We start from the raw sequence: 26,493 nt of genomic DNA on the forward strand, positions 1-26,493 counted from the left end.
GGTAGCCATGTTAGTCTGTAGCTTCGAGAACAACAAAGTCTTGTGGCACCTTATAGACTAACAGATATTTTGGAGCATAGGCTTTCATGGGCAAAGACCCACTTCATCTGATGCATCTGAGGAAGCGGGTCTTTGCCCACGAAAGCTTATGCTCCAAAATCTGTTAGTCTATGAGGTGCCACAAGACTTTTTGTTGTTCACATCAGAGACAGAATCTAACCTGGGTATTGTCCAGTGCTTTCTCAGCAGCACTGAGTATTCACTCAGGATAAAATTCACCCCATGAACAGACACGATTGAAGGCTTGTTGGCCCATTTAAGGTCCACCTTGTGCTGGACCTGTGTGGCAGCAGGAGGGGTAAATTCCCCTGTGTATGTGCTAGTGTATTGTGTAATGTTGGCTGCAGAGCATTCGTGGTCAAAGTAGGTATTGCAGCCCTCTGTTTGGACAGCCACAGGGGGACACTCGTGGTGGTTGTTCACAGTCCTCTGCATGGGGCTGTGGGTGGGCTTGATAGCACTGAAGAAATTGCTGAGCTGATTAGAAATCAGTTTCAGCCCAATCAGTTCTTCGTATTCATACTGTGTATTCTGCTGTATGTTCTGAACCATTCCATCTTTGCTCTATGTCTGTGCTAGTAATGTCCTGTTTCAGAGGTAAAGGTCTCGGGCTACCAGCTTGGGACTGTATGAGGGATGGCTCTTTGAATAGTTTCCTTGATTTATGCCAGTCCCCCCTATCCACACAGGCACCAGAATGGTGTTTAGGCCCACTGCAAACCAGTGTCGTCCAGACAATGTTTGACGTGCGCTTTACAAGTAGATTGGGAGTATCGTACACCGCCTAGAATGGAAAAAGTCTTTAGTGGCTTCTGGGCCAGACTCTGAGCGGGTGTCCATCAGCCAAGCTCCACCCATTTTAATGCCAAAGTTCACTTTGAACTGCTGCTGCTACTACGGAGGTGAAAAAGCAGCAGGTGTTCAAGGCTGTCTGTGGCCCTAAGTCACCTTACAACAGCTGAGGATCTGAGTTGGTGAAGTAGCATTGCATTGTAGTGAGCACTGTGACATCAGAGCTTTGAGGCTTTGCTAAGCTCTGCAAAAATTTTCAGTCTCTCCTGAACTGACTCAAGTCATATTCTCCACCCCACCCCCACTGCTCTTCCCTCTTCAGCAAACAGTTGTCTGAGACACATGATGGCTTCGCATTTCTGCAAAGGCGACTTAGTTCCAAACTGCAGGTCAGGCTTCCCATCATCGGTGCATCTTCCACATCTACATACATTCTTATGCATGGGGAAAACTTGAGCTGGCAAGTCTGAAAAGAATAAGTGTGTGGGCTTTGGGGAGACTGTCGTACGTTCATAAGGAATATAAGCTTGTATTCCACCATGACCTTCGTTTTTCAGGACTAGGGGTCCATAGCTGGTGTAAATCAGAATAGTTCCATTGACTTACTTGGAGTCACACAGTTAAAACATCAGCTGAGCATTTGGCCTTGAATGTTTCTTTGATAACAGCTATTTGTCCTATTGCTTTGTTTTTTAGATAGATAAACTGCAAAGCAAAGCAAAGACAATGCGAGATTCCATGAAGAGAGAGAAGAAACAAAAGTTACTGGAGGGCAATAGGAAATTGCTCTGTGGGAAATGCAGAGCGTATGCCTGCAATACTGATGACATCAGGGTTATAGAGGTAAGAGCATGTCTTAGGATTCTGTGACTGTTGTACTGTGCAAGTAGGTTAATTACCACTTTGTTTTACCAGTCCACTCTTAGCATTGCGTTGGGCGCGAAGGTTAAAATGACCAGCTGGATGCTGAAAGGGGACATAGTCTTCAACTGCCTGCTTGTTTTTCCATCGGCATGTTAGACTCAGATCAGGACCCAACAAATTTATTTACTAGGTAATGAGGGTAAAACCCATTTCAGCAGGTTAAGATGAAGCTCATCAGATGAAGATGAATCTGAAAAAGTGGGTCTTACCTATGAAAGTTCATTACCAATTAACAAACTGGTTAGTCTTTAAGGCACTGCAGGACCACATGTTTTTGTGAAGCTACAAATTAACACAGCTACCTCTCTGACACCAAAGTTCCTATAGTTCATCTTGTCACCAGTGCCCAATGTTTCAATGAAAGGTGCAAGAATCAGGGTGTAACACAGAATTATGGAACAAGAGTCTGTAAGAAATTTCTTTGATAGCCCAGGAACAGTGGTTTATAGCCTTTATCCTACTTACCGTAAGTGGATGTTCACTTCCGTCGCCCAGGTTAAAAAATCCTGCTATGCTCTTTGCTGAAGGTTAGTGCTGAGCTGATGATTTCCATGAGTTACTTATGTATTCTGGAGGGAAAAAATCACTGTTGCTCTGAGGGTAAAACTTGGGATTCTCCAATGGAAAAAAAACTCACGTAGGAAGTGGACAAAAGGAAATTTAAGGAATTAAGTTTCTAGTATTAAGCGGGATATCATATTTTTGCTGTCCTTTTAGGAGTCGCACCACACAGTTATAGATGCCCACTTTAAGGAACGTTTCCTAACAAAACCTCACAAGAAACCAAGCCGCTATGACCACTTTGAGAAGAAATGTAAATTGTACTGCCGGGAATCCAAGTGCCAGCATGACTGGGGCATCACAGTGAAGTACAAAGAATTCAATGACCTTCCCGTGATCAAAATTGAAAGCTTTGTGGTGAATGACATCACAACTGGGAAACTTTCAGTTTTCCGGAAATGGAAAGATGTTGATTTTGCTATGAAGGAATTTGACATTAGTGAAATGAACTAGTTGCTACTTTGCTAAATAGGACACCACCACCCTACCGTGTGAGCTATTCTGTGGTAGAAGAATGCATTTTCCTACTTAAGGTGTCAGATTATATGCAGAATGGGCAAACAGCAGCACTTACTTAACAGTATTTCTGCACTTTAATTGGTAACTGAAAGTTACAAGCTTAAACCTCCTTCATAATGTACGAAGGTATGTTTTGCACTCAAACTTCAATGTGGATGAAGACTAATAATGCTCTATGTACTATTGTGCTTCACACAATAGCTGATACGCTTTTTGCCCATAATTGGTTTAAAGGACAGACACGTGTATAAAAATTGCCTGCTACCTATGCAGTCTGGCATTCTTAAAGAGGGAGTAAGCACTTTGTCACCTCCTGTAGACAAGTAAAAGCACTCTGCAACTTGCATTCTTCGATAAGTCTTCACCTCTGCAAACTGGTTTTAGTGTGTGGAGGAAACACATTAAAGCACGTGCCAGTTTTGGTGGAATTCTGCAAATAATCAGCTGAAGCAGCATGTATTTTACATTGGATTTATGTTGCACTTTATGTAGCCGAATACATTGTCTTAAATTCAATTCTTTCTTGTTCCAGAACTGTTTGTAAAGTTTGCCTGCAGCTTTCATTTATGCTAGTATGTAGGTGACTTCACAGTAAGGAACTGAAGTCAGCTTTAAAAGAGATTCAACTTTTTGTAGTTAGAAGCTACCTTTGGTCTTTAATTTAGTGTGTGGTAAGAGGATCTGGATAATTATGTTTTCAGCTGAATAAATACACTTTAGACAGACACATCCTGTTCAGACTAACATCTGTGAGCAAAACTGCTGCTGCTGCGTCCTACGAAATGGAAGGCAGGTCCAGCCAGAACTAAGGTGATGTCAAACCCATCTCTCACCTTATGCCTGCAAGAGGTTAGCTTCATCCCTCCTGTTAGACAAATGAAATGCACTCTTTAGCCTTGTCTGTCATGATACAGCTGAACAGTGTGTTTTCAAATTTCGCAACGCTGGTGCACTGCTAACTAGTAATTAGCACAGTAAGCTAATGTAGACATTTCTCACTATTGCTCTTTAATGGAAGTCTGATTATCTAAGTGCACCTGCTTTTCCGAGGGACTGAAGTAATTCTACTATTCCATAATTAAACTGTCTTTCTATTATAGCCTGTTTGCTTCCTCCAGCAAGAGTTAGTGTTGAAAGAATGAGCTTGAGCATTTGACTGTTGCCATTGTTGAACCCTTATGTTCCTGCTTTAGGATTTTTACACCATTCCCCTTCATGAAAGTCAATGGGCTGCTTCTACTTATGCTCACTATGGAACTTTTAGTGCACACTAGCAGAGTCTGTGCATGTCACTGCATCCATGAAGATGAGCCCAAAGCTGCTCTAAGTGATTATAGGATTGATGCAGGAGGTCACAGCTGAGGGACTGTTGTGATCACCCTAATGGCTTTAAAATTCTGTGATTCCACCCTGCCCCTTCCCCGCCATCGTTAAATGGTAATGGGGTAGGAGCTGCTTTAGTCACACTTAGTAGGGATATTGGCCAACACTAGTGTTTAACTGTCCTAATATGATGTGCTAGAAGCAGTACAATCACTGTGTACTTACCAAAGTCTCCTGGGTTCATATACAGACACAGGTTAAACCTCGAGTCTTGACCAGTGCCTAACCAGAGAATTTGCTGGATCATGGGAGATCAATATTGTCTAGCAGCATTACCACCACTTCCACTGGGCTCTTAGAAGACATTTAGGGGTAAATTAGCACTATGTAACAGCACAGAACACTGAGTCAGGAATGGTGGCTGTAAAACTTTAAAGGACCACGAAAAACTTGACCACACCCATCAATTACGAGAAGGTTAATGTTTCAATTACTGTTTCAGGAGGTGCACTCATTTTGTGGATCAAGAGATGCACTAGGATTTGTAATTCTTCCCTTGCAGTATTTGTAATGAAACAGTCTTTTACTTGCAACATCTTAAACAAAAACTAGACTTATTAACTACTTTGAACGCGACTGGCACTAAGGCAAAGTGATGGGGCCCTTTTAGAAATGTCATCTAAGTGGACATCCAGTTAACTAAAATCATGCTGGACTAGAGAAGTTGTAGTAGAAACATATTTAGAACCAAAATTTACTGTGGAGTTTTTGAAGAACCACATGGATTATTCATCTTGGAACACTAGCAGTACAGCATTCCAGTAATAGCAGTAGTTACTACTTACCTATAATTTTTGGTAGGTTGGATGTTTGGCACATATATCACCAAACTGCCCCTCCTCAAAGATAAATTCATATGTAAAGGAAAATCCAATGCTTTTATCAAACTTTTTGAAAATAGATTTAATCTCTTAGAAATTTGTTCCCCAGTGGTTCACTGTCACAACAAAACTTAGTGCTTAGAGAAGAAATTCTTAAAAGGAAGAAAATTCACATTTTGTGGTAAAAAAGCCAAGCAATTTACTAATTTCAGCATTAGCTTCTCATAGACGGATTCTGATTCAGTAGGAAGATGGAGAAAGAGCCAACATCTGTCACTTATTCCAGAAAGAGGAAGTGGTTAAAAAAGAATCCTAGTGTACCTGTCAGTTTCTATGAAACTGAAATGAACACGCTTCTGTGTCTGGCTGATACCAGGTATCAGTCCAACTAAATGCACTCTGTATACAAACTGTTACAGAACAGACTTTGGCAGTGTTTACAAATCCTCTTTCTTCATCATCCCATCCAAAAAAAATGTAATTGGGGAAAAATAAATGATTGTTTCAGGAAACTGAAAGCATTCTACCTGTGTAAACAAGCCCATGGGTTATACATCCACAAGGGGACAACTGATGCCATGAATTCTAAGTTCCAGGATTATTCAGCATTCTTCTGTGGCCATCAAAGGCAGGTTTCTAACTGGGCAGTTGCTTGCTGCTGCTTTAATTAGGATGCCATTTTACGGATCATGTAGTTCAGGATGCCCCCATTGCGGAAGTACGCAAGCTCCACATCGGTGTCAAATCTTAGGATGGCTTGGAAGGTTTTCCCTGTATCCAGCTGTGAGGATTAGAGAGAGAACATTCACAGGGTACGCAAACATCCTGCTATTTGAATGACGAAGTTCTGAAAGTATTCCAAGTGCAACAGGATCTTCTAGTGAAAGGGAGGGATGCTGCCCTGTGTATCTCTGGAAGCCATTCGTTAGCGTTAGCAATAACAATGTGCAGAAGTCCACTCACTGGTCTGCCTAGTCTAATATCTTAGCCGACTGGCGTCAGAGCCAGATATAAAACCTCAGTAACGGAGGTTTGGAAAAACATTCCCAGATAAAATGTCAACCTGATTCTTGTCATTAATGGTTTACTTATGCATTGGAGCATATAAGCTTGTATCCCTCCCAGTGGGTTGTGCTTGTTCTTGTTCTCTAAATACAACTACTTAATGTTGTTTGTTATTTTGTTTCAGTAATGTGGCAAAATAGCCATTCCATTAACTACTTTTTGCAGCCTCATTTTCTGTGCTTGTGTTGCTGGCAATGAGTGGGGACAGGAAAAGAAATCTATTATGAGGGGGTTCATTTTTCCATTGTTTTTCAGGATGTGCACACATTCTGTGGATCAACAGATGCACTGGGCTTTAATTCTTCTCTCGCAGTAGTTTTAAGCAGTATCTTTCTTACTTGCAACATCTTGAACAAAAGCTTGACTTATTAACTATTTTGAACACTACTGGCACTAAGGCAAAGTCATGGGGCCCTTTCAAAAATGTTGGAAATGTCCTCTGAAAAGATGCTCACCATCATTGGTTTGAATCTAGGCTATGCTTACAGTGTGGCTGTTTGCTGCTGTGACATTGCAAGGACTTGTGCCAAGTATGCACTTGACATGGGTGGAGGAAGTCTAACTTAAGATTCAATGGACTGCATCAGTAGTTGCACAAGTTAGAGTTTATGGATTCATTCTTTGCAATGCAGTTTCTGTACAAATGTTACTCACACAGGAAGTTTTACACCATAGCAAGAGGTGGACCAAGAATATTGGACGTGAGACAGAGATTTTGGTGGGACTTGGAGCTGTTAATTCAAAGGTGCTTCTGAAAATCCACCCAACCCGCCCCCCTCAGCCCCCCCGAGCCCTGATTACCTTGATCTGGACATTCATCCTTGGGGTAGGTTCTTCAGGAATGACAACCGTGTAACGTTCCCGTCCCGTGAGCCCTAGACTCTCGGCATCCTCACCAGGCAGGTACTGTAGGGGAATCACTCCCATTCCCACCAGGTTACTGCGGTGAATGCGCTCGTAGCTCTCAGCAAGGATAGCTTTGATTCCCTGCGAAATACAAACAGATTCAGCTGTGCTTACTGCAGTTGTAGAACAGCCTTTCTATTCAGGAAGTTGGGAAAATTCTAATTACCATACAGGAGAGTTATAGGCAGAGATTTGGTAAAACGACTAGTAATTGTGTGTTCCAACCTTAAGCCACGGCAAAGGGGCTTCATTTTCAGAGGGTGAGTTCTCAGCATTTTCATAAAAATCAGGCTCTTATCAAGAAATTGCATGCTGGTCTCAACCACAGAGGCCCTGAAAATCTGGGCCAGGCTGTCTTTTAGAAAGGAGGGAATTAGAGAGACAGCATGCACACACAAGCAGCCTGAACAGGCTTGTGCTCTGGACCCAATGACCTCAGGTCTGTGGACAAATGTTTGTTTATACTGTGCTCCTCTCTCTACTGCTAATTTATCTAGTACACCGATCCCTAATAACTCCCCATTATTAGGCACAAGTATGGAAAACCAGCCAAAGCCCCACCCTACACCAGTGCAGCCAAGGACAAGGTTCCATTTGTGGCAGATGGACCAGGGCTCCTTCTTCAGTAATGGACCACGTGTATGTCAAGAGCCCATAGGAGCACCCCCCTCCACCACATCCTGTCAGTGCTCGGCAGCTTACAGCCATGAACAAAGACAGTTTTTGGCCACCACAGCTCGAAGTTCAGGTAAACGAGTGACAGCTACACGTTCTATCCTTTAGTGGTTGGAGTGTTCTGCACAAACCAACCTCACGTTTCTGAGTGCAGTAACTGTCCTCAAGCTTGAGCGAATAATCCTGTAAACCTCCGCCATAATACAATCTATTGCTTTTGGTTGGCCTTTATTTGTAAGATGGTGTTGGTCATCTCAGTTGTATGCTATTGCTCCCACAATACAAAATCCTGTTTGAGTGTGAAACTTACCCAGTTAACAGGTAAGTATGAATTTCTGCAGGAGAGCTAACTGGCTTTCCCTGTATATAGCTCTTGTGGGCTACAAATGGCTCTGACTAGCAAAGGCTGAGGTGTGCTCAGGGTAACTATCTGCCTCTGCTGGTTAAGAAGCTGGTGGTGGAAAAACAGGATTTGCCTTTGAGAACAAAACCCGGAGCTGAATTCTCCCACTGCCTTGCTAAATGACCGATGATAACCTACAAATTGAAGGAAGTGAGACTCTCCTTTGAATATTCCTTCTGGATTTACATTCTTCACCTTTGATAGGGAGTTTGGGCACAGGATACCCACAGGGTTCACACCAACGAGGGGTGGTTCTAACATCTCAACTCCATTTACCCCAGAGTCACTCACCAGTAGAAAAGGGCCTTTTGCTGCCCAATCCCGAGAGCTTCCGGAGCCGTATTCCTTACCAGTCAGCACAATGAGAGGATGGCCTGCCTGCTTGTACCTCTCAGCAGCATCAAACACATCCAGCTGGAAAGAACAACAGATGCATTAGATGCTTATAGGGACACAACTGTATATGAAGTAAAGTGCTTTAAGAACTTCATATGCTTTCTTCCATAATCACAAACAAACCATCAGTCTCCATAACACAGAGAATAGAGTTATCTACTCCCTTGCTTGTCATTCAAGAACATGACACGGAAATAGCTCATTGAGGTCAGTTAATATGTAGTGTCTAATCCCAACACAGCTGCCTCTTCTGACCTAGAGCATCATTTGAACACCCCAGTCTGCATTATGTTGTGTTCTCTCTTCGTTCAGAAGAGCACAGCTACTAGTGGCAGGGCTGCAACAGCCAACAACAGCAGAAGATGTATTTTTATGGTGGGAAGAGAGCTGGCAAGGGCTATGTGGTTACACACACGTAATTAAGATTTCTCTCTCTCAAGAGAGTTTTCTCTCTTATAGAAAAACCTCTAGAAATACACAGCTAGCTATCCAGAGATATATATAGGGTGGGGTGATATGGATCGATAGATTCAGCAAAGCCTCCATGTTATGAACTGAGCCATTAATCACACATCTCCCTTGGGAACTGGAAGCATGCACTCGACCAGCAGTAGCGATTAAAACCCAAATACAGGCACAGTATGAAACATAAAACTACTCAACCAATAAAAGGGAAAGTTAAAGATTTGACAAATTAAGAAAACTGTTTCTGTGGTTTCCATTTAAAATGGGATGGATAAAAGAAGAATCTTCCTTCTGCACAGTCAATTTTGGAGCAGTATTAAGTCAGTGTTGAGGTGTAAACTTTTCCAACAACCATAATGTTTTGTTCAGAGTTACAACTTCCATTCCCTAGGTGTTCCTAATCCTGAGCTTCCAGCGCATGGGTAGGGCCAAACACTTAATAGTTGGGGAGAAGAGATAGCTCCATGGTTACAGCATGGCCCTTGAGGGGGACTTCCAAGGGTCTGAGGCAGGGTGGGAAGGGTGGGGTCAGCTGCAGGCTACACTGGTAGCTTCCTAGGGGTGGGGACAGAAGGAAGAGGGCTAGCACACTGGCCTTGTAAACCCAGGTGCGTAAGCTCATTACCTGAGGGGGCCTTTCAAGGATCTATGGCAGGTTAGTTTAAAATATATAATCTCTTTCAGGGATGGTGAGTGCAGGGGACTGGACATGGTGACCTCTCAAAATGCCTTCCCACTATGAGATATGTATAGCTCCATGTTTTACACAATCACTAGATGTGTTTTCTCAATTATTTTAAAGGGCTGGAGTCTCCCACTGTGTAAGTTGACACAGCTGCACGAGAGCTGTGTCACTCGAGCTACATCAGCTCACATAGATAAGGGTCTGAGCCAAAAAGCAGCCCCCACACATTGTAACCCAAAACAATGGTCGCAGGTTAAGTGGCCAGGCGCCCTGGAGAAGGCAGCTGCAGCGTAGCTTGAGCAGTGTACTCACTGTTTCTCCGGACGGGAAGTGGATGGTCTGGGGTGCCTGCTTGTTGATGAACTTGTTCAACAAGCGAATGTTTGCAAAAGTCCCTCTGACCATGACAGCATCGTTACCTCTGCGGGAGCCATAAGAGTTGAACTCCCTGGGAGTCAAGCTGTTAGAAGAGAGACGCTGATGTTTATTTTGAAGCTGACATGGCTGCACGAATTAGCAGATGTGCAGCAGCATCCAGACATCTTTCTCACTTGGTTTGAAAGCTCTCCCCCACAGCACTGGCAGAGCACCCAGCTCCTCATTGTTTTTTTTTTATCCACCCTCTTTCTTACCACCTGCCCTTGTGCTCCCATGGAACCTGGGGCTCAGCAGAGAGGCTGGCAAAGCACTGTTATCCAAGCAACACATGCCACTGGTGCTACGACAATAGCCACCAGAACCAAGAGCAGCCCCTTCAGATCACCTGCTACCTAATCACCACTGATTACTGCCATTTCAGTAGCATCTGCAGCCTCCAACCAGTGCACCTTATGCCAAGCACTGTGAGAATCTGTAGAATAGAGACTGTTCTGGAGCTCTTTGGGGCAGAACAACAGGTACATAGGGGAGAGGTAAGAGTAAGGGTGGGTGTATGTTGGAATATTTATACGGAGAGCACAAAGGAGTTATACATGACCCTGAAATAAACATGTCCACATCTTCCAACAGAGCCAGCACAGAGCAAGGTTGTTTGTATTGGGACCTATCCAAAGTTTTACTTGAAAATCCTTTACTTGTTTTGCAATTGTGCATGGGACTTTAGACTTTAAACCCAGTTGACATCAACAGGACTTGCACCTAAGAAGCAAGACCTCTAGTATAGTCCATTTAGGGACATGCTGAAAGGCAATACATTTTATTTGAAGGTTTTCAGAACCAAAATTTGTGCTGCTCACAGAGAGGGAGTAGAGACACGACGCTATGCATGAAACAGAACGGGGAGCCAGGCCCGAGGGAAGATTCCTACACAAACCCAAGGTGTGGCAGACAAGCCCCGAGGCTTCCCAGACAATAAGAGCGCAGTGCTCTTGAGCCTCTGCCAGATGCAGCAGCTGCACTGACCAAACCGGAAGATCTGAACTCATGAGCATCTGTAACCAAGATGCCCTAGTCTGACCAAGGAAGTTGTTCCATACAGCACAGGAAACGTGCTTAAGGTCAAAGCTTGGTCCCACTGAATCTATGCAAGTGTTGCTGTTGACTTCAACTGAAACAAGATCTGGCTGAAATCCCCAGCCTCTGTTTACAAGAGGCGGGAAATGGGCGACAGGGAATTGATTGCTTGATTACCTGTTCTGTTCATTCCCTCTGGGGCACCTGGCATTCGCCACTGTCAGATATTGGGATATCAGGATAACAGGATATTGGGCTTCATGGACCTATGGTGTGACCCATTATGGCTGTTCTTGTGTAAGGGAAATGGCTCCCTACCATCTCTGCAGTGGCTAACCCAGCTAGTATGGTAGCAGAAAGCAAGTGTCAAGGGAGAACAGGAGGTGAGAACTGCTCACTTGCCATGTGGTCCTAGGAAGGCAGCTGCTCCTCAGAGTAGGAGGAGCAGCTCTTTCTGAGAAACACAAGAGGATGAAAACAGCAGGGAGGGACGACACATTAATTTCAAAGTTCTGACTCTCACAGAGCACTCACTGAGCCAGAGTGTGAGGGGGAAGGAGCATAACCCAGGAGGTGTGTGGGAAGGAAAACAAAGCATTTAACATGACTTACCCTCTGCTGGTTAAATAACGAGCAGCGGGGCTGTTCCTGGCTATATTCCCAGCTGGAGAGATGTGGTCAGTTGTTACAGAATCTCCCAAATTTAAGAGCACGTAGGCATCAACTATGGATTTAGGGGGGAGAAGCTCCAAAGTCTAGCAAGAAAGCAAAATGCAAAGAAGTGACCCAAAATTTGCTGAGTTAGTTGAAAAGGGTAAGAGGAGTGTGACCAAGTACCTCAACTAACCAGTCTGAAACAAATCCATCCGTTCTCCAACTGAATCCTCACCCTCCGAATATTCATTACCTGGGTTGCAGGTATTGTGGGTGGAGGGGAAGGCTGAATCTTGGCTATTTTTGTGGGGGAAAAGATCACATGAGGAACCATGAGAGCAGAATTTGGTCCAGTTACACAGGTGGAAGTCTGGAATAAGTTACCCCCACAGTGGGAAACTCCAGCTAGCCACCACTTCAACAGGAGAATGGGGCCCTGACGACAGCATAAGGACTCTGGAATGGAACAGAAAATTCTTTGGAAAGGGGGAAAAAAAAATGCCTACCAGGTTCTCAAAGAAAGGAGGTGATTTAATGTATGTAGATTTGGGATCCCACGTGTACAGTTTATCAGATGGAGCATCTAAAGCATTCCAGGATTCATTTACTGTCTGCAAAACAGAAACTTGCATTATATTTACAAAAGAATGTAAATGACTTGAAAGCCTAAGTGAAGTTTGAAAAATGGAACTTGGGCATTTAAAAATGTTCCCCCCTTCGTGCTTTCTTTAATGCCTGCCGGAAAATCTTACCAGGATGTCTGGGGTCTGCTTCTACTATCAGCCCAAGTACTGAAACAAATGTCACACCTTCACTTCAATACAAATCAAAGCACTGTTCATCCAGCTAGCTAGTGCTTTTAGTATGTGATGCGCACCACAGAGAAAACCTGGCTGTTCTATGGCGATTTCCAGCTGAGCATCTCAAAGCACAGTCAAGAAATTAGTGAGTTAAGCCTCAATATCCCCAGAAAGGCACAAAGCTATGGCTAATACAGATTTTCTAGTTCTGATATTATAAATCCCATTAAGCAGTGCAAGCCACTTGTGAGCTAGCCAGAAATACGCACTGAGATGGCCATTTCACTTTAATGGGGTGAGAGAGACAGCAATACCAGCTACGGCTATCTTGGAACAATGTGAGAACCATTTAATCTACTGGAATTACCCAGCTGCACGTCATTCTGCTTTTAAAATTACTACTTTTACCAGCAGCAGAGTAAATAGGAAAAACGGGTGTCAAGAAGATCTTACTAGATAATGGCAGGAGCTATTTTTGCTGAAGTACAAATGCCAGTTGACATGTTACCCTTGGTAACTGATTTACCTCAATTTTCTGGTAGACTTCTTTAAACATCCCTGGAATGACGTACTGACGCTCCACAGCCTGGATCTCATCTCTTGTTGGCCAGATGTCTTTTAGGAAAATTTTCTTCCCTTCTGCACTTACTCCTGTGAGAAAGCACACACCTTTAAAGTTTGTGTACAAAAACACCACTTGAAAAAGTGGTCCCATTTTTTTCTACTGTACTCCATGCAGATATACTCCATCCAGATACATATGGTGATGTACTCCATCCAGATGCACAGGATGAAATGAGACTTTGCCCATGAAAGCTTATGCTCCAATAAATCTGTTCGTCTATAAGGTGCCACAGGGTTTCTCCTTGTTTCTGCTGTACTCCCACACACCTGGGCTGTCCTGGCTTTGCCTCCTAGCCAGAGCTAGTCTCTGCCTACCAGGCTCTGTCTCAGTGGAGAGGGATCTCATGGACATTCATAATGACCTTGTCAGGATGAACTCTTGTGGGTACTGCCAGGAGATGCTATGCAAAGCAGGTGTCCGCCTTGCCACACCCCAGGCCCTGCAGAGGCACAGCACCCAGTACTCCCAGGAAGGAATTTCCCTGGATTTAGGAGTTGGGTGATTTACCACACCTTTCCCCGTGTACATTTGGTGGCCAGCTCCTGCTTGCCTTTCACCTCAGTCACCTCATTGGTCTCCTCACTACCCAAGGCATGAGATTCTCCCTCAGAACTCTGACACAGTTAAACGTACTTAAACTTGCCAGGAAGCGGGAAGAAATCCCAGCGATTTCTTACCTAAAGGTTCTTTCTCAAAGTCAATCCTTATGGTCCCTGCGATAGCATAGGCAATTACCAGTGGCGGGGAGGCAAGGTAGTTGGCACGAGTGTTGGGATGGATGCGACCCTCAAAATTCCTGTTTCCAGATAACACACCCACAGCTATGAGGTCTCCCTGCAAGACAGAGGTAGAGATGAGTCAACAAAAGCAACAGACACTCATGGGCCTTCTGGCTCGAGTGCATTCCGAAGGGCTGGGTGATTGAGGTCAGAGGGGAGAGCAAAGGCAAGGAAAGCATCCTGTGATTGCAAACGAGCAGAAGAGCCCATTGCCTCTTCCGTATGGAAACAGACATACGCAGAGGTGGTGAGCAGGGGGCAGGGCAGTTAATAATCAGTGCTATCCAGCGTTGTAACTGAGCTGCAGGAGCATGGCTGAATGGTGGCCACATGGCACAGTCTGGGTGGCCTGGGAGTACTCCTGCCAGAGGGATCAGCACTGACCAGAAATCATCAGGACCAGTGTTCCCTGAAAGCTGAGCACTTGGGCAACTGCCCAGTCGATTAGCAGAGCGCCTACAGGTGCCCAGTGCCAGCAGCAGCTGTCTGTATTGGTGGTGCACATAATAAAATAAATTCTGCCCAGGGATGGAAAAAAATTAGTGGGAACATTGATCAGGACCTACATTTTGTGGCTCTTCCACCAGCATCAGGCCCTTAAAACCCTGAGGAAGGAGCCCAGGCACCATCTGCCAAATTATCAGCACTCCATTTTCTCTGTCCTGTATTGCCAGGAAGGTCAGACTAGAGGCAGGGGCCATTTTTTAGTTCTGTGTTGGTACAGCTCTTAGCGCAGTGGTCCATGACTAGAGCTTCCAAGTGCTACCCCAGCCCAAACAATCATCAAAATGGTCCTTTCTGGCATTGATATCTGTGACTGTTCCTGAAGCACGTAAGTATTCCTTGGAACTCTTCCATCCAAACCCTGAAGCCATCTGATACGCACCAGCCTGCAAGAGCTCTGGATACAGACCACGGCTGCCTGAGTTAATATCATTACAGCATTGCTGAGCAAGAGGTTCAAAGACTGGGCCACATCCAAACAACACCAGCTTACGCTGCTCCAATGCCTTTTATTAAAAGCCTACGCAAGAGAGTTATAAGCGTGGCCTGACAGTTTGTTACTCCCAGCAGGGAATTAACGGAGGCTTATTCTGACAGGGAAAAAATGGTGTTTTACACACACAAATTCTCCCATAAGCTTCTTGAACGTGCAAGTCGAAGGCATGACAACCACAAACAAGCTGTGAAACGGGCTAACATTAAAAGTCTGCGTAAGGTGGCTAAAAGATGACCTCTGAATACCAGGGCAAAGCTACATTTCGAACAGGAAAACGCAATAAAATAGAAAGAGTCCATGTAACCCTCAGCTATTCTGCTGTTTCCCCTTTTCCACAGGGCAAGCAGATAACCTTCTGCCTCTTCAAAACACGGGCCTCACTTTGGTTTTGTCCTGTTAATACCCCTAGGTTACTAGAAAATGAAGGTAGGAAACCTCAGTTTTGATCCTGCCATTTAAATTCTTTGCTTTGGCCGAGAAGAGCTGGCCAGTCACATGAGAATGTCTGGTTCTGACACAGACACATCCCTGGGAGGAAACAGTTTTAGAGACCTTGCCTCTTTTCACCTGTGATCTATTTAAGCTAGAGGCCAGACTCAGCCCTGGTACAGACAGCATGCAAAACATTGCAGTTGACAGATCTGGAGCCTCTTCGAAAGCAGTTGTTTGGTGCAAGGTCTCTAAAAGTCAAAGGGCAGAAGTGCTCCAGCTTCCCTTTAGATGACTCCACAGACTCGGCTTTCAAAGGTAAGTAGCGATTTTGGGTGCCCAACTTCAAAGGGCCTGCTCTTCCGAGCATAGGCACGCAGCACCGCTCAGAGTGGAACCAGCCCTGCTTCAAAAAGGGATATCAAACTATCCCCCCAAAAGTACTAGTTACATTTGAAAATATAGGCCTCTATCTCCTCAAATCCAGCCAGACAGACTATTTATAAAAGTCATTTGGGTGGGGAATACTCTACCTCGGGGCTGCCCCTGTTCTCCTTCTGGACACCCACTCCCTCTTTCGGTAGACAGAAAGCTGCTCTGGGTTCAAACAAGGACATGCCAACTAAGTGGCACTTTCCCAGACACCAAAAACATGCCTTTTATAGAGCTGCCTTCTGCAGCATCTTCAGCAGTGATGCTAGAGGTTCCTACAGTGATGCTAGAACTTCATACACACTGCGGATCAATGTCCTGCACATTTCTACTGCCACACCACAGGGTGTCAAAGCAGGGTCTCCTGCAATTGCAGCAGCATGCTGTTTGGTTGGCAAGGAGGGTGTTCTCATCCGTGTTTAGGAATAACAGACCTCTCCTGCCCAGATCCCTTGGCAACAAACCCTACCTCGAGCTCTTGTCTGAGTGAAATAAGTGATTTATGTCTCTGAAAGACCATCCAGCATTACATACTGCAGAAGATTTAACAGCAGCTGAGTACCTGAGTGATGGCTTCTACAACAGGCTCCGGTAGAGGTCCACTGTTCCCAATGCAGGTCATACACCCATAACCCACCACATCAAACCTAGGACGTATTAAATCCATTAGCACTCAGAAGACAGGCATTCATTAATTCATAATAAAGCAAGCAAATCGTGCCCACTGTGAGGAAATGTGTTACCACATCAACTATTTAATATGTTTTCTGCTTAGGAAAATGTCTGATCATGATATGCGCTCTCATGCTGCGTCTAAAAAAAGCGTATCTACTTCAATGCTTTGTGCACCCAATTTGCACGCACAATTGTAATGAGTACAATGTTGTGCATGCACACAGTTGTCAGTGCATGTGATTGTAACAATGCATATTGGCGAACATGTGTTTATCATCAGCCCAGACATAGGAGAAATTCCTGAACGAGAAAGCTCAAGTGAGATACTGTTTTAGATCTGTTACACTGAAGAAATAAACCATTCCCTTGCCTGACAAGAAGTCTTTAGTGAAATAAAAGGCTCCAATAAGCTAGCTTCTCAGCTGGTATCAGAGTCAGCTGAGCAATGATGCTATCTGTCTTACTCAGTCAAGGATCTAGCCCTCAGTTATGCCCTTCAAACTGTGCACATTCATCAAGTGTTACATTACATCTCGTGCTGCAAGTGCTTTGCTGCTACAGCCAGGAAGTTTTCCAAGGACTATGGGAAACAGCCTTCAGACAGGAAAATGAAAATCCCTCTTACCCTAGCTGGGCGAGGTAAGGCATAACTCCACTCTCCCGCAGGTAGTAAGTGACGACCCCACTGCCTGGGGACAAACTGGTTTTAATGTAAGGCTTCACAGTCAGGCCAGCTTCAACAGCTTTCTTAGCAATCAACCCTGCAAAGCACGAAGGACACTTGTGACTGTTTTAAGCAATGGCAAAGTCCACCTAAAATAAAAAACCAAAACTCAGCTGACATCTCCCCTGGATAGCTTGAAACAGAAGACAGTGATTTCTGGCACTGGTCTGTTTTGAATCAGCAACCCATGTATTTAAGCTCCCCTGCATCCAAATGCTTTCATGAACTCTGGTAGCGCTTTCCTTCATTTCCAGTGGAAAGCTGTGTGCAACTACATTCAAAGGCGCTCATTTGCTTGGGCAGGATCCCAATGGAAGACAAGGTGTTTGATCAATATAAGAGCTGTTTCCATGCATTAAACAAGTAGAGAGAAGCCATGAAACATTCCACGTAAGACAATCTGATGAGCCCAGGGTGTCCTAACTACTGGTATAAGTTCCTCTGGCCTCCCAATGTAAGCAAACAGTCTCACAATGTATCCTGCTTAAGCAACAATATCTGAGTGAGAACCTTGAAAAGCAACACTGCATATGTCACATTGCAAAGTTCACATTCCATTGTTGGAGGATGTTAACAAGATCTCGAATTCTTCTCTTGGACATTTTAATCCTTTCAAATGGTGGCTAGGCGAATTCAGTGCTCGTGGTACGAGCTGACAGATCTGGAGCCTGAAGCCCATCATTTATTCACAGAACAAGTACAGCTAAGGTAGCAGCCCTGCAAGCTGTATTACAATGCCCACCTCTAGGGCGAAAGGACAGCTCAGTGTCTCTAACACTTGTGACGTCCCTGATGCAGCTGCTAATCAAAGGCAGCTAATTTTTGCCAGCTGCTGTACTCTGTTTGGATGATGCAAATCGACCACCGAGTCAGAACATTGATAGGCACCTTGAGCCTGAAATTTTGTCCAACATTTGATACCTAAATAAAAAATGGCTCAGCTTCTAAAGGCTCTGAACACTAGCGTGCAGAGACATCAACAGGTGCTCAGCAACTGAAAACTGGGCTACAGTGAGGTGCTCAGATAAGACTCAACCTCTCTGATTTTTTTACAGCCATTTAGGCTTTGCAATGCTGAGCACAGCAATGCCTAACTGACTTAGGAGCCTAAATCTTATTTGCAAAAGGGACTGAGGCAAATCTGAATTTACTCCCTAATGCTTAAATCCCTTTGGAAAATGAGATTTAGGCACTGAGGTACAGAACACAGCAAGAATCTGGGCCTAATATAGAAAATGACATATATTTAAACACATACTCTGATCTGCTAAAAGGACATTACAGGTCAAACCTCTCTAATCCAGCATGATTTTAGTTAGCTGGACGACACTTATCATGGGTGTGGTCAACCTTCCCCTGGCCTCATAAAGTTTGTTTACAGCCACCAGTCCTGGCTGTCACTGTTCTGTGGTGTAATTTAGCTGTAACTTATCCCTAAATGTTTCCTAAGATCCCTGTAAGCAGCTGAAGTGTGGTAATGTGCTAGCAAATATTGACAGGCAAAGTCTCTCATTCAGCACCAGTCAGATCCCAAGGGTGCTGGACCAGAGATGTTCAATCTGTATTAAGGTGGCAAGTCAAACAATCACTCAAAAGTTAGGCAATGACAGAATTAAGGTTGCTTGGACAAATCTTAAATTGGCTCCTGTGTTTGTATGTATTACAATATAATCTTTGTAATTGCACTATCACACACTACTTTTTCCATGCATCCCTTATTCATTCAGTGCATGGGGTGCATGGTGTTCCTGGAATGAGCAGCTATTCAATATTTTATTTTCCCCAAGCTTTATTTACTGCATGCTGAAGACAGTTATTCACTTCCTCATAGGCTTTTCTATGACACTCATCACTGTACTATCAGAGCTCTTCACAGGTAACAAGAAGTTTTTCTTCCCAACACTGCTGTTTGCGGCAGGAGACATTATCTCCATTGTAAAGACAGGAAACTGAGGCAGAGAGACTTAAAACAAAAATCATCCACCAATTTTGTGTACCCACTGTGAGAGGCCTAGGACCTGCTATTCCAACACACTTATTATACGGCATTGACTCAACTGCAGTTGTCAGTGCTCAGCGCTTCTATAAATCTGACCCAGGGTCTCAAGCCAGGGAATGACGAATCGTTAGTGACCACCTGTGAACAGTTTGGTTCAACTGACTTGGCCAGCATCACACAGGAGCTCTGTGGCAAAGGCAGAGTCCAGTTCTCCAGAGTAGCACTCCATTGTGTAAGCCGCGGGACCATCCCTGTTTCTTCCTTGCCTTGTTCCCTACACATATTCCAACTTGTGTAACTAATGAGCCCCAGGTTTTATAGACATTCTCCTTTTTACACAGCCTGTTTCATCCTCAGGCCTGATCCACCCTGTGCATTGAATGAAGCAGGGATCCTGGAAGTGAAGAAGAACAACATGACAATGGGATGCATTAACGGGAGTGGACATGAAAAGTAATTCTCCTGCTCTACTCTGCTCTGATTAGGTCTCAACTGGAGTGCTGTGTCCAGTTCCAGGCATCGCATTTCAAGAAAGATGTGGAGAAACTGGCAAAGATCAAGAGAAGAGCAAAAAGAATGATTAAAAGTCTAGAGAACGTGAGCTATGAGAGAAGACTGAAAGAACAGGGTTTGTTCACTTTGGAAAAGAGACGGCTGAAAGGGGATGTGATAGCAGCTTTCAAGTATCTAAAAGGGTGTTATAAGGAGGGAGAAAAATTATTCTCCTTAGCCTCTGAAAATAGCACAAGAAGCAATGGGCTTGAATTGCAGCAAGGAAGGTTTAGATTGGACATTAGGAAAAACTTCCTGTCAGGGTGGTTAGTTACTGGAATAATTCATTATAGACTCTCTATCACTGGAGATATTTGAGAACAGGTTGGATAAATATCAAACAGGGATGATATAGATGGTGGTTGGTCCTGATGTGAGGGCAGGGGCCTGGACTTGGTGACCTTGAGGTCCCTTCCAGTTCTAGTATTCTCTGACTCTATGTAATCATGAATATCACAATGCACATACACAAGGGAGCCAAATTAAGGTTGCTTGCACTGAACTGTTTTAGCCTGAGCTCTCCCTCAGAACTGCAGCCTGACGCAGACAGCTAGCCTGCAAAATTTCACTCCAAACTTTTACAACTGAGTAAAGTTAAACACAATTGAAAAGAGGGTCCTAAAAGGGGCAACCTTAACTACAGGCATTGCCACCTGTTTATCCTGTAATATTTGCAATTGTTTTTATTTGGAAAACGAACATGACGCCCACCTGAGCGCTGTATAATGCGCAAATGTAAAGACTAGTGCGAACGAGCAGCTTTATTCCGCACAGTCCTGAACAAGTGCCCACTTGCCCTGCCACATCCAGATGACTGGCAGGAGCAGCATGGCTGGAGGGCACCTACAACCTGGTCCTGGAGCAGCTACACAAATTCCACCCACCTTCCTGGTCTCCCTCCATGCCCCCGGCAACAAGGTTCTGACCTTGAATATCTTTCCTCAGCTCCAATTACAGAGACACCACAAGCATCTGCCATAAATATTTTCCCTCATAGCTCACGTTCTCTGGACCTTTAATCATTCTTGTTGCTCTTCCCTGGATCTTCTCCAGTTTCTCCACATCTTTCCTGAAATGTGATGCCTGGGTGGAATGTGTGTGTGCCTTTGGAGGGGAGCCAGGACCGGGGCAAGGTGAGGCCATCCTCCCCTGGCCTGCAGGTTTTCTGGCACATGCCCAAACAGGGCAGCCAGCCAAAAACTGGCATACAGATGGAATGAGGAGGAGATGAGAAACTGAAACCAAAGTTCTTCCTTTTTCCTGTAGGGTATGCATGGGAGGGGAAGCCTCACACAGAAGCATTCAATGACTACCAAAGATTTTTCTTTGCTAGCAGAGCGCTAGAGCTGTAACAAGGAGCCTGGGAGGCTGAGCAATTACAATTCTTGGGATTGTGTACAATGCAAATTCCAGCACATACATGGGCCTCCGCCTCCAGCTAAAACCCATTACAAGATCACCATTGCCCTGAAGAGCAGGAGTGATACACACATATTATCTAGGCCGGGGTGGCAAACATTTTACATCAGGCTCTGCTTTTTATCCCTGCAATTAGCACCCGCCCCCACCCCCCACAAACCTGTCTAATGTAATCCAAGCCAATGGAAATTTCAGTTATGTTCCCATGAAAAAAAACTCTTTTGGTATGTGTAAGAAAGTAAGTCTGTAGAACATAGAAACTTCATTAACTGGTATCTAAATGTGAATATACAAACATAAAAACAGTACCATATTTCAACATTTTTAATGAGATAGATGAGCCTGAGACCCAGCAGCAGATCACCCTGCTCCCCCTCTTAGGAAATTTTACACACCCCCAGGAAAGCCCAACCCCACTTTGCACACCACTGAGCTAGGCTACTGCATGGACAAAGCAGCTGGACACCACCCTTGCATCACACTGCATCAAATGCCTGACCTAGAGATCAGAGGCAGGTGATCATTAAAGACTTGTCAGCATAAGGAAAAGCCAGTGATTATCAGCCAGAGTTTCTAGTTATCAGCCCAAATATTGGTCTCTGGATTTGTCTTACTAGTCCTATGGGCTGAATTCGGCTCTGGCATCAATGGATGCGATTCCATGGGCTTGCTTTTCCGATGCTGGTCTCACCCTCCAGTGGAATTGCTGCAGGCAAACGATCAGGTGCACTTACCCGCTCCTAACATAACTGAGGGGTTGCTGGTATTAGTGCAGCTGGTAATGGCGGCAATCACTACCGACCCATGGGTGAGCTCGAAGCTGCTGCCGTTGTGGACAAAGGTCACGTGGTCGCTGTGATGGTCAGGGGCGATCTGAAAGCCTTTGAAGCCTTGCTGCAAAAAGAGAATCAAAACAAAGGCAGGAGATGGTTAGTGCAGGTGTGTGAACTGGGGAACGGAGACAGAACTGTTCAGAAAACAGCTGTGTTATAGCAGCATTCCATGCTCCTCTCAAGTGGCTTGAGGGGGAAGAGGGAACAGCTTTAGCACAAGGTGTAGCAGCTCTCTGGAGCTCCCTGCTTCAGGCCCCAGAGGGCCGGGCAGCATTGCGGCTGTCACATTGCCTTAATGGGGACCAACCCTCCCTTCTCGTCCCGGGGTGAGAAGCTGGCAAGCTGCCCCTTGCGGTGGATCAGAAGATGGTATTTGGCACAAGCAGACTCCAGACTCCTTCAGCCTGCACAGAGGTGTCCATAATCCTGTGTGCCTTGGATCCCAGAGCAGACAGCACCCTCAGCGCACAGCATCAGGGTGCGAGAAGCTGCCCCATGTCACCTGCCAAGTCACTCAGGACAGGCCTGGGGGCTTTGGCCAGACTGCCCAAGATGTCATACCATTACCACTGAATGGCCTGACCTTCACGTCAAGATCTAACTAAACAGACAAACACCATCTTCAAGAACGTGGAAAGAACTAGCTTAGCAATACTATGGACTGGGACAGAAAGTAGCATGTGTGGAGGGGTTAGCTGGGTTTGAAAACCACAGCATTCCTCCCAGGCTCTGGCTTTTACAGGGAGTAAACCTGGCCTGTAACATTTCTATGGCAATTCAGGTCCGAGATCACCCAGAATTTAGGGGTGTTTAGATGTGAACAAACCCCTGGATCAATATTCTAGACCCAGTTTTATTAATTTCTGTTTTTAACTGTATGGACTGACTGCAAGAGGCATTTGGGGTTCACGTTTGTTTTAATTTTAGTTGCAAGAAAAAGCACCTATGGTAGGGTTACCATATTTGAACTTTCAAAAAAAGAGGGCACCCCTGTGAGGGAGTGTATCAATATCTACCAACTCACTATATATACTCTAGTACATTATTACAAGGTGAGTCGGTAGATACTAATACAGATACACCCCTCACAGGGGTGTCGTCTTTTTTTGAAAGTTCAAATATGCTAACCCTACGTCCTCTAGAAACTTGCAGGGACTCTGACTCATATGCCATCATCTGGGTGAGTCAATGCTTCAGTACCACAGATGCTTCACTTCTAGGTCAGGAGAGACCTACAGATGATCCATGTGCCATGACCCATAACTTGATACAACCCCACTCCCCCCCCGCCCCCCCGGCCCCACAGTAGAACACTTATTCCTTGGCATTAACTTCTAGGCTATGACTGAAAATAACCAGAAACACCATACAAGGCTATTTTTACACAAAGTGTACTCAAGTGATTGCTATCTGTGTCCCAAGTGACTAAGCACTGCAGACAGCTTCTAGAAGACAAACATATTTCTGTTTGCAAAGCCACGTGCTCTTACCTTGGCTCCCAGGCAGGTCTCAAAGTCCTTCTTCATTTCTGACACAGCTACTTTGTCCTGAGGCCTTTTGGGTCCACTACAGCAAGGCACAACGGTGTGGAGGTCCAGCTCTACAACCTGCTCAGCCAGAGGAACAGTACAGTTCACTAAGCTGCTGCCAAGGAATGAGCCAAGTAATGCAAGATCCATTGCTCTAAAGGGCATGGCGGTCCCAATTCAGCACTGCTCCACACCAGTTATCCCACTGAGTCACGTGTGTAAGCATCTTACTGAATCAGGGCCCTAAACTGCCTCTGGACAGCAGGAGGCCATCTGAAGGGAGTCAAGTACTCTTAGCTCCCAAAGCCGTGTCAAGGTCCCGTTTTTGAAAGCGGCAAACACACAGGAGCCTTCGTCTCGGCCACTTGCAAAATAGTGCCAATGAGATACCTGTTCACTTTTGAAAACAGAGCTGAGATGGATTGAAAATTTTACCCCCACAATCAACACAAACCCTTTTGATAGAACCAGAAAGCATTCTGGGCAAAACCAGAAAAGGGGAACCAACGAGACGACACAAGCAGCCTCCTCTTCACCATTACGATAGCTGGTTTATAGATGAAGGTGAGCAATGAGAGAAAACGTACAAGATTTGAGAGAGCATCAAACCCCTTTAATCTTGCCTTGGTTGTTAATTATTAAGAAAGGTTTGGGGCATGTTCTGTCCTCATTTAAATCCATACCACCCTATTATAAGTCAACTGGGTTGAGATTGCTGGACGCAGACTAAGACCCTTCATTTCCCTCAGGTGTTGTGTGTGGTCTGCTGTCACCAAATGAGGCTGCCTCAGATTCTGGCCTACATAGCCATGGAAAGTACTGTCAAGTATGGGACTCCAGTGGGTGCTTTGGGAATGGGATTACACAAACCAGAGTTGTGGTGGTGTTTTTTTTGGCTTCCTGTGTGAAAATTTCTCTTTTAAAAATATGAAACAGAGAACAATAAAAATGAATAATGAGCGGAGAGCAATGGGGCGTACATGTAGGAGAGAAATAAATAAAGGAAGGTACAAGATGTAATGAAGATCAGGTCTCACCTGGGTAAAATCTGGATCCTGCGAGGAATTAGTGAAATCTCTAAACATCCCCACAGCCACGAGATAGCTCTTTATGCGCTTAACTTTTTCTTCATCACGACCTAAAGAGAAATCCAAAAATAGCTAAATAAGAACCAGCCCAGACAAAGGAACTGGGGCATTTTAAGTATGCAGAACAGGGCACTGAATGGGTTAGACTGTATCGTCATCATCATCATCATGTTTAACTAGAAAAGCAGGAAGAGAACAGTCACTGGACCTTTGACGATGTCAATCCCAGTTAATTGGGACTGTTAGTTGCATCCCAAGGTGGGACTTGAACTCTTGACAAGAAATTTTCATATGCAGGAGTTCTTAAGGGCTCAATCCTGAGACACAGTAGCTCATATGTAGTGTGTAATATGGACTCTTTGCAGAGCCCAAGGTTAAGATTTGGGAGGGTGCTAAGACCAAATTCATGACACCAGGGTTCTGATTCTGATCTCTCTCATACCAGTAAGATTCAGGAATTATGGTCAATGGAGTCACTCCAGAGTCAGGCCCTGAACCACTAACTGTCAGAGCTCAGCTTTCTACCCTGGATCTTTGCGTTCCAGTCTCTCTTTGCACATACCCGTCTGGATCAGGTAGCTGATGCTGACTTCATCGACAGGGAAGAAGGCTGCAGTCGCTCCATATTCTGGGCACATATTGGCAATGGTGGCTCGATCAGCAATTGACAGCTGGGCTACGCCAGGCCCCAAGAATTCCACAAACTTACCCACTACGCCAACCTGGCGAAGATGCTGCAACACATGAACCAACAAAAGTACTCAAGGCCACGTCTCACCGTCAGACACCTGCCTGCCTATGTCATTCGCACTAGCAACGGCTCAGCAAAGCTCCCTCAAAGCCCGGGGCCATCTGGAATCAGGGTTTTGTTTGGTGTGTAACACAGCAACAGAATTCAATGCCAGACGTGGCCTACCTATGTGATTCTGTTACCACTGCAGGCCATGGCAAAAAACCCCTATCGGTCTCAATGGGAGTAGGCGTGGCTCCCAAACTGGCCCACGACAACAAAGATTGTAAGAGCTCTCCCAGTTCCAGCTCTTCCTGTCCCGTCGAGTCAGATCGGCGCTGGGGAGCAGGATTGGATGGGAATCCATCACCTGAAGTGAGGCCGGTCAGCAGGCCAGAGAGGAGGAGTGCAGAGCCAGCGCAGCCCTGGCCCAGCCTGGTTGGATCTCAAGAGGATGAAATCAAACTGACAGCCCCAGAGACCAGGCTGCGGTACACAGTGCGCTAAGATTACACCATGCGCACGAATGCCACGCTGTTGCCCATGACAAGAGATTCCCCCCCAGCCATGATAAAGTGGCACAGGGGGTTGTTACCTTGGTAACAGTGAGCACGATGTCTGTGGATGTGACAAGGGGGAGAGGATTTCCCACCAGCTTGTAGCCAATCACTTCAGGAAGCACCATGCTGATTGGCTGGCCCAGCATCACTGCTTCGGCTTCAATGCCGCCAACACCTGAATCCCATCGGCATGACAAAAGCAGAGCGGGATGTTTTAGTTTAGATGAGGCAAGTGCTGAAAGATGCTGCAAATTAACTAAGTGGTGAAATAGCAACACTACAAAATAAGGGGGAAGGGGGACACCAGACAGCAGGGTTGGATTGGGGTGCTACTAGGAGATATTACTTAGATGGTCCCTGTCACACTGTCTCAAGCTTTCGTTTACAAAGTGTTTCTAGCTTTAGGAGCTCACTTTTATTTGGCAACTGAACTATGTTTAAACACAGCTGAATTAATGACAAGGGGCTGGCCAGGCCTGCCAAAGAGCATAGACTGGAGGGCAAAGAGGGGAGTTGCCCTGGAGCCCAGCCATCCAAAGGGGCCCAGGGTTCCCATCC

At 45.1% G+C, this 26,493-nt stretch overlaps 2 protein-coding genes across 3 annotated transcripts in view; one reads left to right on the forward strand and one right to left on the reverse strand.

The window, feature by feature from the left end:
* Positions 1-4,989, forward strand: part of RIGI (RNA sensor RIG-I) — a 28,067-nt gene extending 23,078 nt beyond the window's left edge. For both annotated transcript variants that reach the window (XM_074994691.1, XM_074994692.1), the window contains 2 exons: positions 1,549-1,695; positions 2,494-4,989. In XM_074994691.1, coding sequence (XP_074850792.1) covers positions 1,549-1,695; positions 2,494-2,790 — 444 coding nt within the window. In that variant the 3' untranslated portion in view covers positions 2,791-4,989. The remainder of the gene's footprint in view (positions 1-1,548; positions 1,696-2,493) is intronic.
* A 135-nt stretch (positions 4,990-5,124) lies between these two features.
* ACO1 (aconitase 1) overlaps positions 5,125-26,493 on the reverse strand; it is a 45,560-nt gene continuing 24,191 nt past the window's right edge. The window contains exons 7-21 of the mRNA XM_074994693.1: positions 25,971-26,110; positions 25,208-25,379; positions 24,595-24,695; positions 23,519-23,635; positions 21,930-22,089; positions 17,127-17,262; positions 16,389-16,473; positions 13,864-14,020; positions 13,088-13,212; positions 12,268-12,372; positions 11,720-11,862; positions 9,968-10,115; positions 8,401-8,523; positions 6,927-7,112; positions 5,125-5,841 (exon numbers count right to left, since the gene is read on the reverse strand). Coding sequence (XP_074850794.1) covers positions 5,728-5,841; positions 6,927-7,112; positions 8,401-8,523; positions 9,968-10,115; positions 11,720-11,862; positions 12,268-12,372; positions 13,088-13,212; positions 13,864-14,020; positions 16,389-16,473; positions 17,127-17,262; positions 21,930-22,089; positions 23,519-23,635; positions 24,595-24,695; positions 25,208-25,379; positions 25,971-26,110 — 2,012 coding nt within the window. The 3' untranslated portion in view covers positions 5,125-5,727. The remainder of the gene's footprint in view (positions 5,842-6,926; positions 7,113-8,400; positions 8,524-9,967; positions 10,116-11,719; positions 11,863-12,267; positions 12,373-13,087; positions 13,213-13,863; positions 14,021-16,388; positions 16,474-17,126; positions 17,263-21,929; positions 22,090-23,518; positions 23,636-24,594; positions 24,696-25,207; positions 25,380-25,970; positions 26,111-26,493) is intronic.

This window comes from Carettochelys insculpta, chromosome 5 (genome assembly GCF_033958435.1).
Source record: "Carettochelys insculpta isolate YL-2023 chromosome 5, ASM3395843v1, whole genome shotgun sequence".
NCBI lineage: Eukaryota > Metazoa > Chordata > Testudines > Carettochelyidae > Carettochelys > Carettochelys insculpta.